The sequence below is a fragment of the Perognathus longimembris genome, chromosome 1 (genome assembly GCF_023159225.1).
Source record: "Perognathus longimembris pacificus isolate PPM17 chromosome 1, ASM2315922v1, whole genome shotgun sequence".
NCBI lineage: Eukaryota > Metazoa > Chordata > Mammalia > Rodentia > Heteromyidae > Perognathus > Perognathus longimembris.
The window spans coordinates 6,435,084-6,455,052 of record NC_063161.1 but is presented as its reverse complement, the minus strand read 5'-3'; the positions used below and the strand labels follow the sequence as shown (position 1 = coordinate 6,455,052).

The following is a 19,969-nucleotide window of genomic DNA, read 5'->3' as shown; positions in this document are numbered from 1 at the left end:
TGCAAGCAGTTATAAATCATGGAGCGAACACAAACTGCAAAGTGAAAGTTAAGTGTTAAGTTTGGTATAGTAATAAGACAGAACAGGCATTATTGAGAGACATATCAGTTCTAGAATACCTACTCTGGATTGTTTGAGAAGAGAGAGATAAATTCCTATTATGTTAAAGCTATTAGGATTTTATGGTCTCTATTACTATTACTTAATTCTAACTGATCTAACTTTTCATTTGTTACTTCTCTTGTCCCATTAAGGATACCTCTGTCTAATTTGTTTTCTTATCCCATTTTCCTCTCAAACTGTCAGGGTTTTTTTTTCCTTTGAAATACAGCTTTAGCAATAAAGAATGAAATTCTGTCATTTGTAAAAAGACATATAGAACTGGAAGCTATAATTTTGAATGGGATAAGCCAAGCTCTGAAGATAAATATTCCATGTTTTCTTCTATACACAGAATCTAAATAAAGAAGAAGAAAAGGAGGAGGAAGATGGGGAGATTTTTAAGAAGAACCATTGGTAAGGGGGAACTAAGAGGAAGGGAGAGTGGGAAAAGAGAAAGTGATAAGGGATGAATAAGGCTGATGTACATGATATATATTTGTGTATGCACGCATGCACGTGTGTATGCATAAAAACAGCATAATAAAATCCACTAAAAACTGTTTAAAAAGGAGAAGGGAAGAAGAGCATGGGTTATAAAAGAGTAATACAGATTAAATGAATTTGATCAGACTATATTATATGCAATATTATTATTATTTTATTTATTTATTTTTTTGCCAGTCCTGGGCCTTGGACTCAGGGCCTGAGCACTGTCCCTGGCTTCTCTTTGCTCAAGGCTAGCACTCTGCCACTTGAGTCACAGTGCCACTGCTGGCCATTTTCTGTATATGTGATGCTGGGGAACTGAACCAGGGCTTCAAGTATATGAGGCAAGCACTCTTGCCACTAGGCCATATCCCCAGCCCTATATGCAATAGTATATATTATATATAATATATGCAATATGAAAATATCACATTGAAATCCTTTGTATAATTAATTTATTCTAACAAAAAATTCAAATACAGCTTCAGATTCAAACACGCGCGGTAATGGTTAGCACTGCTAGATTTACTTAATCCAATTACTTTTTTTTTTTTAACACAAACCCAGGCAACTCTAATTCTAGTATGTATGTGCTAAAACATAGTGGGTAAATGATACAAAAATAATCTAACATATTTTAACACATTTACAACAGCTTTTCCACCCAAACATACACTACTTACTTTAAGCAGTACTTCCTATAAATTCATTAAGATGATTCATCATTGACCAAAACTCTCTTGGAACATTTTATTGAAACAGATGCAAAAGCACACAGCATACTTCAAGATGTCAATTCACAAAAAGCATAAATACACCAACTTGTTTACCATGACTAGAGTAATACTGGCACACAGTAAGTAGTACTCAAAACATATATATGGTATTAAATAGATTGTAACAACAGTTACAAGTATTCTTCAAGATAGGATCTCTCACTGTGTAGCTGATCTAGCACTCACAGTCTTTCCTGCCTTTGCCTAAGTGCTACAATCACAGGCATAGAGTACCACTCCCAGCTTCATGACTAAAAAAGGAAAAAGAAAGTAATTTTAGAGCTCAACCTAGTCATTAAATGTGTCAAAATTCTGGTAGATATAATTTTGGATTAAGAAAACAAAATCATAGTGTATGACTATAAAGCAACAAACTAGAATTTCTTGCATGACTCATAAATATGGCTCAAGATGAGTTACTTTTGTAGTGATGTGGGGACTCATCCCTGAAGCTGATAATTACTCATGTTGTGTCTGATCGGGAAGGAGAGTATTTGCTCCTCTCTTCCTCTTCCTGCTCTACCCAGATGTGGCCCTCACTGCATCAGTCACCTCCTCCAGAAGTCCTCCCCTTTACTACCTTCCCTAAAATAAAGCCACACCTGTTCTGCCTCCTAACTCTGCTTTCCTTTTCCTTGGAAGACTTGTTCCTAGCTAACATATTTTACATTTATTTTTCTTATGTGTGTTCAGTGCTGAAGAGTCTTGTGCATGCTATGCTGTTAGTAGCTTGATAAAGGAAATCCACTTCACTCACTGAAAAAGCAGACTCCCAATTTCTAATCCAACAATGATGTGTCTATAGAAAGTAAGACAAGAAATGGAAAAAGAACAAGAAAGGTAATAGATAAGGAGTAAAAGAAGAAATTGGTGAGTCACAGTATTTTCTTCTGTGTTTAAGGTCAGTCTCATCTTTAGACTTCTATAAGGATATTTCAGAAAGGGTCAATGTTTATTCTGGAGAGTTATTTCCAAAGAAATGAGTAACCTTTAAAAAAACAACAGGTTCTACTCCTTTTAGAAGCATTTGGAAGGTATTTACTATTATCATTCCAAGGTCTACCTCTTTAACATCTTTTCATCTCCCCAACTGACAAGAACAAATTGAAAGGCCATTTAAGAACTCTCAACTGAATCAGAGAAGTATGATTTTTAGGTGCATTGGTCTCTGCTAGTACTAACATTCACATTTTAAAATTTTTCCACAACTGACATCTGGAAGTAGCTATTTGTATTGAATAGCTACAGCTCATTTATAGTCTTGCTTAATAAATAGCTTAGTTTGCTTCTATTGAATGGGTGCTTTATAAACAACTAAAATGTATTTCTTACAGCCCTGGAAGTCTGAGATAAGGTGTCAGCATAATCAGGTTTGGGGAGGGCCCTCTCCCTGGCTGCTGACTTGTGTCTTCACACTAATGACCTAGTCTTTTCACAGAATCTCCCCTTCAAAATATCATCACTAGATTTCAACATAGGAATTTTGGAGGTATACAAACCTTTAGTCCATAACCATATACTTACAGATAATTTGGAAGCAAGCCTCTGAAATTTTCTATTACAATATTCTGCTAATTTCTATTATAATATTATAAATAGATACCTTTCTTAAAAAGTTCAGTAGTCCAGATTTAAAGTTTTACACAAAGTAAAGGATCACAAGATATAATCCTAGAAGAGTATTTACAGAACTTTTAGAATTCTGAGGTACATTTTAGTAAATTTCAACTTTTGGTTTATAGGATCAATTAGTGCTCATATACATACACACTTTGTCTTAAACAGTACTCCTTTACATTCCAGTTATGAGCAAAACAACACTGAATCAGGAAGCTAAGTGGAAAAGTCACTAGTTTAATTTGTGTGTGTGTGTGTGCGCGCGCGCGCGCGTGCGCACGCACTAGCCCTAGTATTTCAACTCAGGTCCTGGGCACTGTCCCTCAGCTTTTATTTCCCCTTCCCCTTTCTTTTCTTCTCTCCCCCCCACCCCCCTTACCAAGGCTAGCAGTATACTACTTGAGCCACAGCTCCACTTCCAACTTTTTTGTGGTTAACTGGAGATAAGAGTCTCACAGACTTTTCTGCTGGCTTCAAACCTTAATCATCAGATCTCAGCTTTCTGAGTAGCTAGAATTATATGCATGAGCCACTAGTGCCCTACTAGATTAATATTTTTAACCTAAGGGAACATCTTACTTGAATCCAAGATAAATATGTTCTCAAAGTAGTCATAAAATTTTCTACTGAATATTCTTTCACATATTTGTCTTAATATGAATTCTAATAGTAGTGCTAAAATTGTGTTGATGACTCAGCACTAAAGTCTAATATCTTCTATTTTAATTGTTCTTAAATAATATGTACTATATTTAGATACTGTATGTTTATTGTACGTACTTTTATTATGCAGCCTTGAAGCTTTAAGAAGCTCATGCTTTTTCTCTGAAGCAGCAGTTTCCGGTGTGGGGAGGGAAGCACATGCTGTTGGTAAGTTACTTGTACCAAGTAATCTTTTAGGAAATGCCATGGAGTAAGAGGTACGCCGTCTAGTCCGACATGCCACTTCTCTCTCATTATACAGCAGCTGGTCATCCATCAGCAATGTTATGACTTGCTTAGACTTCTGACGAATATAATATCCTGAATAAAAATCGAATTTGCTTAGAAAAATAAAGTTAAGGCTATAATTTTTATTCTAAATAAAGAAAAGTGAACTATGAACAAAGTGGAAAAACTTATATAACAAAAATTTTTTATATATTTCTTCATATACCTTTGGTAAATAAATCATGCATACATGATAAAATCATACCATATATTAACATTACAATTTTCATATTAAATACACTGAATTTTCTTTTTTAAAGGCTACCCATATTCCACAAATAAATCAAACTATGTATAGGCATATACAGAAGAGGAATGAATTAGAAGTAGTGCTGACCTAGATGTCTGAGCTAAGGATTTAAAGTAATATGCACAATGTGATTCAAACATGTAAAGTGGAGAGGAAAATAAACCAGCATATAGTAAACAAATTGCTATTATTTGAATATGTTCCCTCCAAGACAAGTGGGCCTATAAGAGATGATTAGGAGGGGAACCCGGCGATCGGCAGACAGGCTGCCAGGAGTGCAGAATTCAGACAGCGGGAGACCCCACGGTCACTAGGGAGGGTGCGGACCTAGACACACGACGGCAGCGACGAGAAGTTCGGGTCCACACCGGGTTCGGACGACGGCAGCTGGGGAACCCAGCGCGGCAGAAGGAGGGAACCGGGGACGCCACCACAACACTTCGCCACCCCCTGAAGGACCAATGGCTGCGCGGGACACACACACAATCCAGGATCAGTGAGTCCCCCATTACCCCCTCACCCAACGGGAGACCAGCTATCAGACACCCAAGCCCCACAAAGAAGCTAGATCTCCCTTCCCTCCCCCTCCCCACCCCGTGGGAACAAAGAACCCCCAAATCAGGCGGGAAGCTGCCATCAGGTGCTGGGAAGTCAGTTTAGCAGGGGAAGGGCGGAGCAGCCCCAAGGCCACACAGGATCCAGATCTGACCGAATCGACCCTGCCCCCTTCCCAACAGGGGCCAGGGGACAGCCGGCAGTGCAAGCCCCACCCGAGGCGCCTGGACCTCGCAGACTCTTACAACTAAAACCACAGGTGCTGGTGGGCAATACCAGCGCAGCAGGGACACCTGGGCCTGATCATGTCCCCCCCCTCGCAGCGGAGGCGAGGTCTGAGGGTGCTAACCCACACCCAGACAGTCGATCCCACTGGGCCCCACTCATACCGCCCCCCGCCAATGGACTCGCGGGAGGGCGCAAACACAACCCAACAACCCGGGGCTCGCTCTGGGAGGCATACCCCGCTAAAGTGGACGGGGCCACAGCGCCAGGGACTATTGTAGTGGGCACACAGCGCACAGGTGGGTGGGCCCCCGGCGACAGCGCCCGCTCTGGTAGGCATACCCCGCACTGGTGGGCGGGGCCACAGTGGCAGCACCTGCTCTGGTAGACGCGCCTACACAGGAGGAAGGGCAGAGCTACAAACCAAACCTGAGAAGCTATCCACAGATCTCCAGATGCGCAAATCACAAAGAAACATAACAGTTCATCAAAGAGCAAGCCAACTCGCCAGCTCCAAAAAGCAGCACAACTGAAGAGGAGATGGGGAATAAAAAAGCAAATGAGGCCATGTTAACAGGAATGATCGAACATGTCAGAAATGAAATCAGAAAACAATTCCAGGAGTTTAGAGCGGAAATCTTGAAGGACACCCAGGAAGCCAAGAAAGAAATGGAAGCAAAAATGGATACAATGCAAGCCTCCTTTAAAGAAATGGAAGCAAAAATGGATACAATGCAAGCCTCCTTTAAAGAAAATCTTAACATCCTGAGAATTGAAATGCATGAAAAAAGATTTAAAATACAACTCTTTAAAGGAAGAAATTTCCACGATTAGAGCTGGTCTGACAACCATAAATAGCTCTCTGACATCCATAAACTCCGCAATTGAAACCATAACACAAAGAGTGGACCATATGGAATCCAGAATCTCTCGCCTGGAAAATGAAGCAGCCGACAACAACCAGAAAATGACCACACTCCAAGAAACAGTGAAGCTTCAGGGCAGACTAATCCAGGAACTAATGGACAAAGACAAGAGATATAATCTGCGCATAACTGGAATAGAAGAAGGAGCCAAATACCAGAGCAGAGGGCTTAAACATGTTCTCAATAAAGTTATTGCAGAAAACTTCCCCAATCTCACAGGGGACCCCATCCAGGTAACTGAAGCCTATAGGACACCTGGCAGGCCAGACCCCAGAAAAGCCACCCCAAGGCACATAATATTCAAGACTTCAGACCTCAAGATTAAAGAGCAAATTCTGAATTCAGCCAAAGCGAAGAAAGAAATTTTCTACAATGGGAAGAGGATTCGAATAACAGCTGACCTATCCACACAAACTTACCAAGCACGAAGTGAGTGGAAGAACACCATCCAAGTAGTTCAGGCTAACAATATGCAACCTCGGATCAAATATCCAGCGAAATTGGAGTTCACATTCGAAGGGAAAACCAGATCTTTCCACACCAAAGAGGAGCTAAAGGAGTATGTGAATAAAAAACCAGCCCTACATCAAATTCTAAGAGGGGAGCCCCACCCAACAGAAATCGTACAAGACACAGACAGAATCAGAAAGAAACTACAATAGCCAAAGTCCAACAGAAAGATCAGCTCACTAAAGACAAGAAAAAAAAAAAAGAGGAAAAAACAGCCCAACAAGAAAATGGAAGGAGAAAAAACACCCTTATCCTTGATCTCTTTAAATATAAATGGTTTAAACTCTCCGATAAAGAGGAGCAGACTGGCAGAATGGATCTGCAAACAAAAAGTTGACATCTGCTGCCTACAAGAGACCCACCTTATAGCAAGAGACAAAAACAGGCTCCGAATGAAAGGATGGAGCAAGATCTACCAAGCAAATGCACTTACCAAAACGGCAGGTGTAGCCATCCTGATCTCAGACAAGCTGGACTTTTCATTAAAATCAACTCAAAGAGACAAAGATGGACACTACATATTAATACAAGGAAAAAATCCAGAATCAAGACATCACGGTGATAAACGTATACTCACCGAACAAAAGAGGCCCTACATATATGAAGCAAATTCTCACAGAATTACAGAACAAGATAGACACAAACACAATCATAGTGGGTGACCTTAATACCCCACTCTCTCCAAGAGACAGATCCAACACCCAGAGGATTAGCAAGGGAGCTGAGGACCTAAGTAACACCATATCCCAAATGGATCTGACAGACCTATACAGAATCTCCCACCCTACAGAGACCCAATACACCTTCTTTTCAGCAGCCCATGGATCATATTCCAAAATAGACCACGTCATAGCCCACACAAAGAACCTCAGCAAATACAAAAGTATTGACGTCATCCCATGTATAATATCTGATCATAGTGGATTAAAGGTAACCCTCAACAACAAAGGATACCACAGAGGCTATACACACTCTTGGCGGCTAAACCCCACACTGCTATCCAACACTTGGGCCACAGACCAAATTAAAGATGAAATCAACGAATTCATAAGCCACAATGACAATGAAAACACATCACAAAGAAACCTATGGGACACAGCTAAGGCAGTACTGAGGGGCAAGATCATTGCCCTCAGCACTCACATTAAAAGAATGGAAGCAGAGCAGGTGAATAACCTCACGATGAAACTAGAACAACTGGAGAAACAAGAAATGACAGAATCTAAAACGACTAGGAGGGGAGAGATCACAGAGATTAAAGAAGAGATAAATCTGATTGAAAATAGAAAGACCATTCAACAAATAAATAAGACTAAAAGCTGGTTCTTTGAGAAAATAAACAAAATTGACAGACCCCTCGCAAGACTTACAAAAAAAAAAAAGAAGAGAAGAGACTCATATACGTAAAATCAAGGACTCCACCGGAAAAATTACAAGCACACACGATATTCAAACAATCATAAGGAGCTATTTCCAAAACCTCTACTCAGCAAAAAACAATAATTTTACAGAAATGGATCAATTCTTAGAGAAGTACAAACTGCCCAAACTGAACCAAGAAGAAATAAATCAACTAAATAAACCAATAACTTACAGTGAGATACAGGAGGTAATCAAGAACCTCCCAACAAAGAAAAGCCCAGGCCCAGATGGATTCACCAACGAATTCTACAAAACCTTTAGTGATGAGCTAATACCAATACTCCTCAAACTCTTCCGCGAAATAGAAACAGAAGGAGAAATCCCAAACTCATTCTACGAAGCTAATATCATACTCATTCCCAAACCAGGAAAAGACCCAACAAAAAAAGAGAACTACAGACCAATATCACTAATGAACACAGATGCAAAACTCCTCAATAAAATATTAGCTAACAGGATCCAGAAACTGATCAAGAAAATCATACATCATGACCAAGTAGGCTTCATCCCACAGTCACAAGGATGGTTCAACATCCGTAAATCAATCAACGTAATTCACCACATAAACAGATCTAAAATTAAGAATTACATTGTTATCTCAGTCAATGCCCAAAAAGTCTTTGACAAAATACAACATCCATACCTATTAAAAGCTTTGGAGAGAACAGGAATAGATGGAACATTCCTCAAAACAATAAAAGCCATAAACAACAGACCAACTGCTAATATCATATTAAATGGAGAGAAACTTAAATCATTCCCCCTAAACTCAGAAACAAGACAAGGATGCCCACTCTCCCCACTTCTTTTCAACATAGTGCTGGAATCCCTAGCCATAGCAATAAGGCAAGAGGAGGACATCAAAGGGATCCACATCAGCAAGGAAGAAATCAAGTTATCCCTATTCGCAGACGACATGATCTTATATCTGAAGGACCCAAAAAACTCAATACCCAAACTCCTACACCTAATAAACCAATTTGGCAAAGTAGCAGGATACAAAATCAATCCACAAAAGTCAGCAGCTTTTCTGTACACCAGCAATATACAAACAGAAAAGGAAATTATGGAAACAATTCCATTTACAGTAGCCAAAAAAATAATAAAGTACCTAGGGATCAACTTAACCAAGGCTGTGGCGGACCTATTTAATGAAAACTATAAAAATCTAATAAGGGAAATCAAAGAAGACACAAGGAGATGGAAAGACCTCCCATGCTCATGGGTAGGCAGAATCAATATAGTGAAAATGGCCATATTGCCCAAATTGTTATACAAATTCAATGCAATCCCTATCAAAATCCCAGTCACATTCTTCACTGAAATAGAGAAACCAATCCATAAATTCATATGGAACAGCAAAAAACCTAGACTAGCCAAAGCAAATCTAGGCAAAAAAAGCAGTACAGGAGGTATCACAATACCAGACTTCAAGCTCTACTACAAGGCCATCATAACAAAAACAGCCTGGTATTGGTATAAAAACAGATCGGAAGACCAATGGATTAGAATTGAAGACCCAGAAATAAAACTGCACTCTTACAGCCAACTGATATTCGACAAAGGAGCTAAAGACATACAATGGAATAAACATAGCCTCTTCAACTACTGGTGCTGGGAGAACTGGGCAGCCATATGCAGAAAACTCAAAGTAGACCCAAGCCTATCACCATGCACCAAGATCAACTCAAAATGGATCAAGGACCTCAATATCAGACCTGAATCCTTGAAACTACTGAAGGACAGAGTAGGAAAGATGCTAGAACTTACAGGCACAGGAAGGAACTTCCTGAATAGAGTCCCAGGGGCGCAACAAATAGGGGAGAGACTCAACAAATAGGGGAGAGACTCGACAAATGGGACTACTACAAATTAAAAAGTTTCTGCACAGCTAAGGACATAGCCACCAAAATAGAAGACAGCCAACAATATGGGAAAGGATATTTACCAGCACAGCAACAGACAAAGGCCTGATATCTGTCATCTACAGAGAACTCAAAAAACTAAGCCCCTCCAAGCCCAATAAACCTATTAGGAAATGGGCAAATGAGCTAAAGAGAGACTTTACAAGAGAAGATATAAAAATGGCAAAGAAACACATGAGGAAATGCTCAACATCCCTGGTAGTAAAGGAAATGCAAATAAAAACAACCCTGAGATACCACCTCACCCCAGTTAGAATGGCCTATACTCTGAACTCAGGCAACAACAAATACTGGAGGGGGTGCGGGGAAAGAGGAACCCTTCTCCATTGTTGGTGGGAGTGCAAATTAGTACAACCACTTTGGAGAACAGTATGGAGGTTTCTCAAAAAGCTCAATATAGACCTACCCTATGACCCAGCCATACCACTCCTAGGAATCTGTCCTAAACAGCAAACCCCAAGATATCAAAGACATTTGTACTTCCATGTTTATCGTGGCACAATTCACAATAGCCAAAATATGGAAACAACCCAGATGCCCCTCCATAGACGAATGGATCCAAAAAATATGGTACTTATACACAATGGAGTACTACATAGCGATTAGGAATGGTGAAATATTGTTATTCGCAGGGAAATGGTCAGAACTCGAACAAATAATGTTGAGCGAGACAAGCCTAGAACACAGAAAACAAAGGGGCATGATTTCCCTGATATATGACTGTTAACAAAGGGAGACGGAGAGACAGTAGAGACCAAAAACTGCTTGTCAAATAGTATTCCCCACAGGATTGGGGCAGCGACCCAACAGTATGTAACTAAAACCAAACAATTACTCAACATATAAAGGTCAAAACTTGACCTCTCAGGGGAATACAACAGCTCAAAAACTATGTATGTACGTTCATATAAGACTACTGTCAACATATGGTCTAATATGGACATTACATTTAAAGCCCTAGGTAAACTTTCTTGGGCGTGGCCACGTGGCTACTGTATATGTTCTTGATACATTGTATATTGTATATATGTCTACCTGACCTAGAGAAGAGATAGAAAAACAGGGCGTAAGATATCACAAGAAATGTACACACTGCCCTACTATGTAACTGTACCCTTTTTGCACAACACCCTGTCAAAAAATTTGTGTTCAATTAATAAATAAAAAAGAGAGATGATTAGGCCATGATATGACTGGCATCTAAGCCTTTAGAAAAGAGGTTTCAAGCCAGTAGTCTCTTTCTTGCCCTCTTCCTACCCCACAGGAAGACACAATGGCCCTCTCCTCCAAGGATACAACATCAAAGCACCATCTTGGAAGCAGACAGCAATCCTCACCAGACAATCAAATCTGTTGGAGACTTGAGGTTGAACTATTCAGCTCTCAGAACTATGAGAAAAGTAGCAGCATAACAAAAGTAGGGAGAAAAATCACCAAGAAATGGGCATCTCACCCAAGTCTACCTACTGCTCTGGCTCTGCTTTATTGCCATCAAGAAGCTCACTACTTACCTAAATATTCTAAAGCATCAAAGCTGAAAATAAGAAAACCCAAGAATCAACAAGTTTGCCTCAAGGGTAAGATAAACAGTACTAGTAAAAATGACATCTATTTATTTCAAACTACTCTGCCTTTTTTTTTTTTTTTTTTTTTTTGCCAGTCCTGGGCCTTGGACTCAGGGCCTGAGCACTATCCCTGGCTTCTTTTTGCTCAAGGCTAGCAGTCTGCCACTTGAGCCACAGCACCACTTCTGGCCGTTTTCTATATATGTGGTGCTGGGGAATCAAACCCTGGGCTTCATGTATAGGAGGCAAGTACTCTTGCCACTAGGCCATATTCCCAGCCCCTACTACTCTGCTTTTGAAAGAAAAAGGAGGACACAGTGCAACTGTTGAACTTGGGTGCAACTGCTCTGTGTCAAGGGGAGAAAACATGTGACAGGAGGATAGAAAACATAGGCTCTCTGAAATAAGCAATGAAACTGTGCGGCACATCAATATCCAAGGGTATTATACAAAACCCATCAAGATGAAAGGTTAGCTGAGGTACAGGTAAAATGAAAATAACACTGTTTTAATTAGACATCTTTTAGTGCTAGGTGACAGAAATTCAATCTGAACTCAGTAAGGCAAAAGTTGTAGAAACCCAGGGTTATAACTGGGCCTCAGATATAAAGAAAACAGAAAACTTCTGAACTCTCTATAGCTCCTCTCCCATTCTGTTCCTCTCTGTAAAGTGCCTTCCTTGGATGTGGGGGATGTGTGATTATGAGGACTTGAACTTTAAGTGTCATGCTTGCTAGGCAGGTGCTCTACCACATAAACCACAAACCGGGCCCTAACATCTTCATTTGCTCTTCTTGCACAGTGACTTTTTCATCTGGATGTGAACACAGACACCTATAGCTCCAGATTCAGACCTCATAACCTCAGATTCATACCTCATGCTCTGCAACCCAAGAAGTCTCCTTCTTACTTTCAATATGAAGAATCTAGGAGAATGATTCTGATTGGACCAGCTTGGAACAACCATTATGCCAGTTACCATGGCCAAGGGTAAAATGATACAATATGCAACTCACATTAGAAAAATACTCAATTCTCCACTAGTGTAATGAAGGGAGGACCAATGTGACAGAATAAAGATAAAGTTCTTCTAAACCCAAGGAAAACACCTAGAAGATGTCAATACCAGAACAGCTATGCAAAAGCTCAATGAACAAGGACACTGAATTCTGCCATCATTAAATCATTTCTTTTTTAAAAAACCATTTCTTTTATTACTTTATTTATTTAGCCAGTCCTGGGGCTTGAACTCAGGGCCTGGGCTCTGTCCTTGAGCTTTTTTTTTTTTTTTCCTCAAGGCTAGCTCTCTATCATTTGAGCCACAGCTCCACTTCCAGCCTTTTCTGTTTATATGGTACTGAGGAATCAAACACAGGGTTTCATGCATGCTAGCAAGCACTCTACCACTAGGCCAAACTCCCAGCCTAAATCATTTCTTGAACACTTAAGTTTCAGGAAATGTTCTAAGCACTAGTGATACAAATAAGGAAAAAGAGACAAGGTCCTATACTTGTGGTACTTTGTTTTAGTTGCCTAAAATATGCAACAGATATAAGTAAAGCAATTTCAAATAAAACTAAATGCTCTAAAGAAAGTAGCTGAAGGTGTGATGTGCTAAACATTAATTTGGGGTGTGGTTACAGAAAGTCTTACTGAGGAAGCAATACAGCTGAGTGTTAAACAGCCATTCAAAGACAAAAGGACAGAAAGCACCAGGCAATAGAACAGCTCTAATTTTGCTTGCTCAGAAAAGCCTTCCACAGACAGTTAGTAATCCCCTCCCACGGTGCCCTGCCCACACACCTGGGCCTCAGATGTAGTTGGGCCCTGCTTTCAGATAGTCTCATCAAACCTCACACTTGTCCTTTATAGTACTTTCAGAGTTTGCAATTGCCCATTTGATAACTGTCCTTTCTCCATTAGAGGCCATAACTATATTTGTTTATTAGACATTTAAAAAAAGTTTGTGAGCCAGGCATGGTGGTTCATAACTATAACCTTAGCTACTCAGGGGGCCGAGATAATGAAGGTCACAGCTGAAGGCCAGCCTGGGCAAAAAGTTCACAAGACCTCATATCTCAACAGAAGGGGCTGGGAACAGTAGTATGCAACTGTCATCAATGTTTCAGAAGCAGAAATACTAAGATCACATCCAGACCAGGTTAGGCAAAAAACAAAACCCTTTCACAAAAACAACCAAAACAACAACAACAAAAAGGCTGGAGATATGTTTGAGCATTAGGACACCTAGGAAAGCATAAGGCCCAGAGTTCCAACCTCATACAGGAATTTTTTTTTTTTTTTTTGGCCAGTCCTTGGACTCAGGGCCTGAGCACTGTCCCTGGCTTCTTTTTGCTCAAGGCTAGCACTCTGCCACTTGAGCCACAGCGCCACTTCTGGCCATTTCCTGTGTATGTGGTGCTGGGGAATAGAACCCAGGGCTTCACATATACGAGGCAAGCACTCTTGCCATTAGGCCATATCCCCAGCCCGGAAAATTTTTTTTTGATATGAACAAACATACAGAGAAAATATCTATCAAGTGATGAGAGTCTATATGATTTTATAACATCATATAGATATTTGGAAATATGATAAATTCAACGATCCTGAGCAATGAGATGCATCACTAGAAAGATACATCCTATATGAGATCTTTAGAAAAACATGTATTAGCCTTCAAATAATATTTATAAAATATCTTAAGCCAGGTGCCAGTGGCTCAGGCCTGTAATCCTAGCTACTCAGGATGCTGAGATTTGAGGATCACGGTTCAAAGCCAGCCTGGGCAGGAAAGTTTGTAAGACTCTTATCTCCAGTATCTTCCAGAAAACTAGAAGTGGAGGAGCTGTGGCTCAAAGTGGTAGAGCACTAACCTTGAGCAAAAGAGCTCAGGGATAGCACCCAGGCCTGGAGTTCAAGCCCCATGACTGATTTAAAAAAAAAAAAAAGAAAAAGAAAAGAAAAAAGACCTTAATACTCCTGGCTCATTTCTGACCGACTCACAATCCTACCAACATCTACTCTTCTTCCAGTATTCATTTTGTAGTGAACTGTATCTCCATTCTAAGTTAGAAATACAAGAATATACTTCTCCCAATTCAGTTGCTCAAGTCTATCAATTCACCCCACTATGTATCTTCTAAATCCAATCACTCAGGCTGGGAATGTGTCTTAGTGGTAGAGTGCTTTTGTAGTATGCATTCCTTGGCACCATATAAACAAAAAAAATTTAAATAAAAAAATTAAATCTAATCTCTCTTCTCCCCTTTTTTTTGTTCAAACCCTGACTGATCATTAGCACCTATGCTATCCTGAGTTAATTTACTTAGTCTGTCTTCCAAGATATCCTTCATTCCTCTAGAGATAGATACAGAGTGGAAAAAGGAGAGAAGTTTTAAAAATATCTGATCAAGTTATTTCCAAGTTTAAAAACTTTCAGTCAGAGTCTAGGAGTGTGGCTCAGTGGCAGAGTGTTTGCATAGCACAAACAGGGTCCTAACTTCTACCCACAGCACCATAAGAATAAAACAAAAACTTTCAGACAAGTTCCTGCTTCAAGTACTGCTCTGTTCCAAACACACACAAATAAGAGACACCACCAGTCTTAAAAACAAGGTTTTTTAAAACTCACAACGAATAAAACATATTCAAGGCTAAAGGCACGGGGTTCTGGGCTCTTACTGGCTGCCAGGAGTTCAACCCTTTAGGTGTTAGGAATCTAGAGCTGGCCTCACTCTTTGACGTTAGGGGGTTTGTGGTTATGAGAGAAGGCTTAGAAGAAAACAATAGGGAGGAAAAAGAGCAGCGAACTGCTTTACAGATAATAACTTATTTTGAGCTGTAGAAAGGGCTCTCATATAGCCTTAAGGCAGGGGACTACATACACTAAGCCATCTGCCCAGTCCCTGGATCCATGACACCCTTCAAGGACTGAGCTCCAAGCCATCTTTGTAAGATTGGTACTGGATACTTGAAGATAGCTATATAAAGGGAACAAAAGAAACCAAGGAATAGGTAAACATGGGTAGCTTTCAGGAGGAACTTCTTATTCAAAATAAACCTGAAATTACATCGAAAAAGTGAATGTTATAGATGTAACCAATTAATAATTAAAATTTAACTTCACTCCAAATTAAATAAATGTTTCTATAGGAACTCCTATAGAATCAATATTTACAAGATATTTTAAATCCTATAACAAAAGTGTTCAAATAAATGATTGAGAAATTAATACAGGACTCATCTACAATAAAGAATATGAAATTATGAAACAAAGAGACATGGGCAGAAATGAATTAAGAACAGAGAGAGCAAGGTGCAACTGGCTCACACCTGTAATCCTAACTGCTCAGGAAGCTGAGACTCTGGAGACTGCAGCCAAGACAGGAAAGTCCATGAGATTCCATCTCCAAAATAACCAGCAAAAAGCCACACTCAAGGCATGCCAGTAGTAATAGAGCACCAGCTAAGCAAGCAAGCAGGGTAAGTAAAACCCAGTCCTGTCAAAAACAAACAAAACCCAGAAGTATATGATTAATTAAAATTTTGAGATAGCAAACTATAGTCATTAGGAATTTAAAACAATAATGTGTATGATACAAAATTACGAAAACTGAGGGAAGGAGTGGGATTGGGAGGGATGGGGGAGAATAATGAAGGGTGACACTGATCAAGATTATTTTATTCTCAACTGCTTTGTTGATGGCAATGCTTTTGTACAATTATTTAAATAAAATATTTTAAAAGAATTAAAAACAAAACAAAAATGTACTCAAGAGTCAGATTGAAATAGCTCAAGAGAGAATTGGTGGTTATCGAAGAGTATAAGGAATTCTCCCAAGATGCAGCACAGGGAAGCAGCAAGATTAAAAATAATTGAAAGCCATAAAGACAGATTACAAGGCACCTATAAGTCTCAAAAGAAGTTAAAGTAATAGGAAAAAATACTCAAGGGACAAATGTTGAGAATTTTATATAGAAAAGACAAAGAGTCCTCACATCAAACTTTTATCCAACCAGTACTGGCAGACACTTGTAATTCTAGAACTTGGGAGGCTGATACAGAGGGGTTGAGAGTTCAAGACCAGCCTAATCAATATAGCAAAACTGTCTTACAAAACCAAGGACTGAAGATGTAGCTTTTTCTCCTATCATGCACCTAAGATACTGAACATGTAATACCCATTGTTAGTGATACTGGAGATACAATATGGACAAAGCAGACAAAATGTCCCTGCCCTCTTGACATACTAAAAAGAGACAAACAATAAAGGAATGAGAGTACATACTGTATTGGAGACAAACTATGGACAAAAATGAAACAGAGAACATGGCTAGAATATATCAGTGCAGAGGAAGTTGGGATTACTTCTTTTAGTAAATGTGTCAACACACAAGGTCTAACAGGACTTTCTGATGGGGGAACTAAAGGATATAAGGAAGCCATGCAGGTTTCCTGAGAGTGACACTCAGGCAAAGGGAACAGCATTGCAAGGATCACTAAAAATCAGAAAAGATTTTTCTATAGGATCTTTTCTGTTCTTTTCTATCTCTCATGACAACCTGAATCTGGAGTAGGCTCCAGACTCAGATAACCTAGATTACTACAATTTCTATTCCATTAATTTCTCAGTAGATTTGCAGGACAGGAGTTCAAAAATCCTTTTGTTGTTGTTGTTGTTGATGAGGGGAGGTCCTGGGTCTTGAACTCAGGGCCTAGGTCCTATCCCTGAGCTTTTGTGGTCATGTTGTGCCAAGTCGCGAAACCACCACCAAGAAGACCACCGAGACTCAGACTGAAGTGCCACACGTGAACCCCATTTTAGAATTAAACCCTGAGCCAATCAGATTTGTACCTGTGTCCTAATCTTGCTTGCACACCTGATTGTTGTAACCTTGTTCTTTGCCTTTATAAGCCCTGTGTAATCACAGCTCGGGGCTTCCTCCTAACCTCCGCTGTGTCGGTGGGTAGGACGAGGCCCGAGTTGGCAGCTCGTTAAATAAAGCCTTGCCTTGCTTTTGCATTTCAGAGTGTCTGAATCTCGGTGGTCTTCTTGGGGGTGGTCTTGCGACTTGGCACAACAAGACATTCCGAAATGCAAAAGCCAGGCAAGGCTTTATTTAAGCGAGCTGCAACTCGGCCCTCGTCCCACCGACACAGCGGAGGTTAGGAGGGAGCCCCGAGCTGTGATTACACAGGGCTTATAAAGGCAAAGAACAAGGTTACAACAATCAGCTGTTCAAGCAAGCAAGATTAGGACACAGGTACAAATCTGATTGGCTCAGGGTTCGATTCTAAAATGGGGCTCACGTGGTAAAATGGGGTTCACGTGGTAAAGTGGGGCCTGACTTCAAAGTCTGGCACTTCAGTCAAGGCTAGTGCTCTATCACTTGAGCCAAGGCTCAAGGCTCCACTTCCAGTTTTTTTTTGATGATTAGTTGGAGATAAGAGCTTTTCTGCCCAGGTTGGCTGGCTTTGAACCGCGATCCTCAGATGTCAGCTTCTTGAGTAGCTAGGATGACAAGCGTGAGCCACTGGCACCTGGCTTCTGACAAAAGTTGGGTTTTGGGTTTTTTGGGTTTTTTTTTGGGGGGGGGTGGTTGTGGAACTTGAACTCGGGGCCTGGGCTCTGTCCCTAAGCCTCTTTGTGCTCAAGGCTAGCACTCTACCACTTGAGCCACAGTACCACTTCCAGTTTTAAAATGGTTAATTGGAGATAAGAGTCTGTTGCTCAGACTGGCTTCCAACTATGATCCTCAGATCTTATCCTCCTGAGTAGCTAGGATTATAGGTGTGAGCCACCAGTGCCTGGTTCTTAAGTCATTTTTATCCAGCAACTTTTCAGTAATCATATTCCTTTCTTTGGGTCTCTCTTCTATGACTTTTGATGGAAAGGGTTTTTTTGTTTGTTTGTCCTGGGGGCTTGAACATAGGGCCTGGGTGCTGTCCCTAAGCCTCTTTGTGCTCAAGGCTAATGCTCTACCACTTGAGCCACATATCTCAGATCTCAGCTGCCTGAGTAGCTAGGATTACAGGTGTGAGCCACCAGTGCCTGGCAAAAGTTACTTATTATCTATTATCTTATTGCCAAGGTCTGATGGTGAAAAGATAAACATACTTCACCTTCCTGCAGAATCTAGTTAAAGAGATATATCTAATTTATGTAATAAATAAAATAAAATATACTATAAAAAGTGCCACACTGATCTTAAAAATAAAATGTTGCAGCCATTAGTTCTGTCCAGTGAGAGAAAGAGTTGGAAATGCCAAGGTAGGATCTCTGATAGCATGTGAAGACTAAGTCAGAGTTCAACAAATAGCAAGGAAAGAACATTCCAGGGAAAAGAAACCTTGAGAGTACAAGCAAATGATACATTTATTAGGAAGGTTTGTGGATATAATGTATTACATTGAAGAATGACAGACATCAGAGTAGAAAGATAAACTGAAGCTAGAAAGTGGTTTCTAACCCGTTTTGACTATACACCCTGCCCCCATGAGTAACACTTTTTTTTGGCATGTCTATCCTCAATAAAGGCACATTTAAATATAAATTATGCCAAGAGCTACCAGTATACAGCATTCACTGGAAAATAAGCAGACTGATATAATTAATACAATATGTCCCCCAATGAAATTATATTAATATGTATTAATTTAATGAGTGGGTATCAATGTTATCAATCAAGAGCTAATAGAACTTCTATAACCGATAATGTAATATACCTTTGTTGATATATCAGTTCTAATTTGCATTTTTCCTGCTCTCTCGGTACTAATAAATCATCAAGAGTACTCATGAAGTCTAGAGTTACATATTCAAGCTTATATTTTGGTCCTATGCTCAACTGTTAGGGAATCTGAAAGTCCTTTATAAAAAGGATTTAAACATATCCATATGTTTTATGTCTGTATATATAAAGGTATAATACAGGAACAGGTTTGTGTATATATATGCTGCATAGTTACACTCTTTCCTATTTTACCTCCCAAAGGAGCTCAGAAGTTGTTTACATCAGGGACTGGCCTCTCCATAAAATCATGAGCATTCTTTTTTTTTTTTGGTCAGTCCTGGGGCTTGGACTCAGGGCCTGAGCACTGTCCCTGGCTTCTTTTTGCTCAAGGCTAGCACTATATGCCATTAAAAAGACTTGTGCTAGTGTTTTGCTTTTTGACCATAAAACAAATTTTGGTTTAAGTTCTGGTACTAGCTACAACATGGAGGACATTATAACAAGTGAAATAATTCAGATGCAAAAGAAAAAGATTATATGATGCACCTATATAAAGTACCTGGAATGGATAAATTTATAGAAAGAAAAAGTATATTAGGGGTTTGGTGACTTGGGAACGAGGAGATACTACTTAATAGTCACAGTGTTTCTGTTTAGGCTGATTTTTAAAAAGTTTTAGAAATACTGGTGATATTGCACAACATCGTGAATGTAATTAATGTCACTGTGTTGCATACTAAAAAAGACAAATGTTACATACTTATACATAGATGCGTACACATTTTAATACAATATTAAAGTAATGTAATATACTAAAACCTATGTAATCATGCATCTTAAATGGGTAATTTGTATGCATGGGGACTATTTCAGTGGAGCTGTT

General features: G+C 39.8%; 1 protein-coding gene across 1 annotated transcript in view; it reads right to left on the bottom strand.

Annotated features, from left to right (window-relative positions):
* Enthd1 (ENTH domain containing 1) overlaps positions 1-19,969 on the bottom strand; it is a 107,965-nt gene that overhangs the window by 69,205 nt on the left and 18,791 nt on the right. Inside the window, exon 3 of the mRNA XM_048355066.1 lies at positions 3,762-4,004. Within this exon, the coding sequence (XP_048211023.1) occupies positions 3,762-4,004 (243 nt within the window). The remainder of the gene's footprint in view (positions 1-3,761; positions 4,005-19,969) is intronic.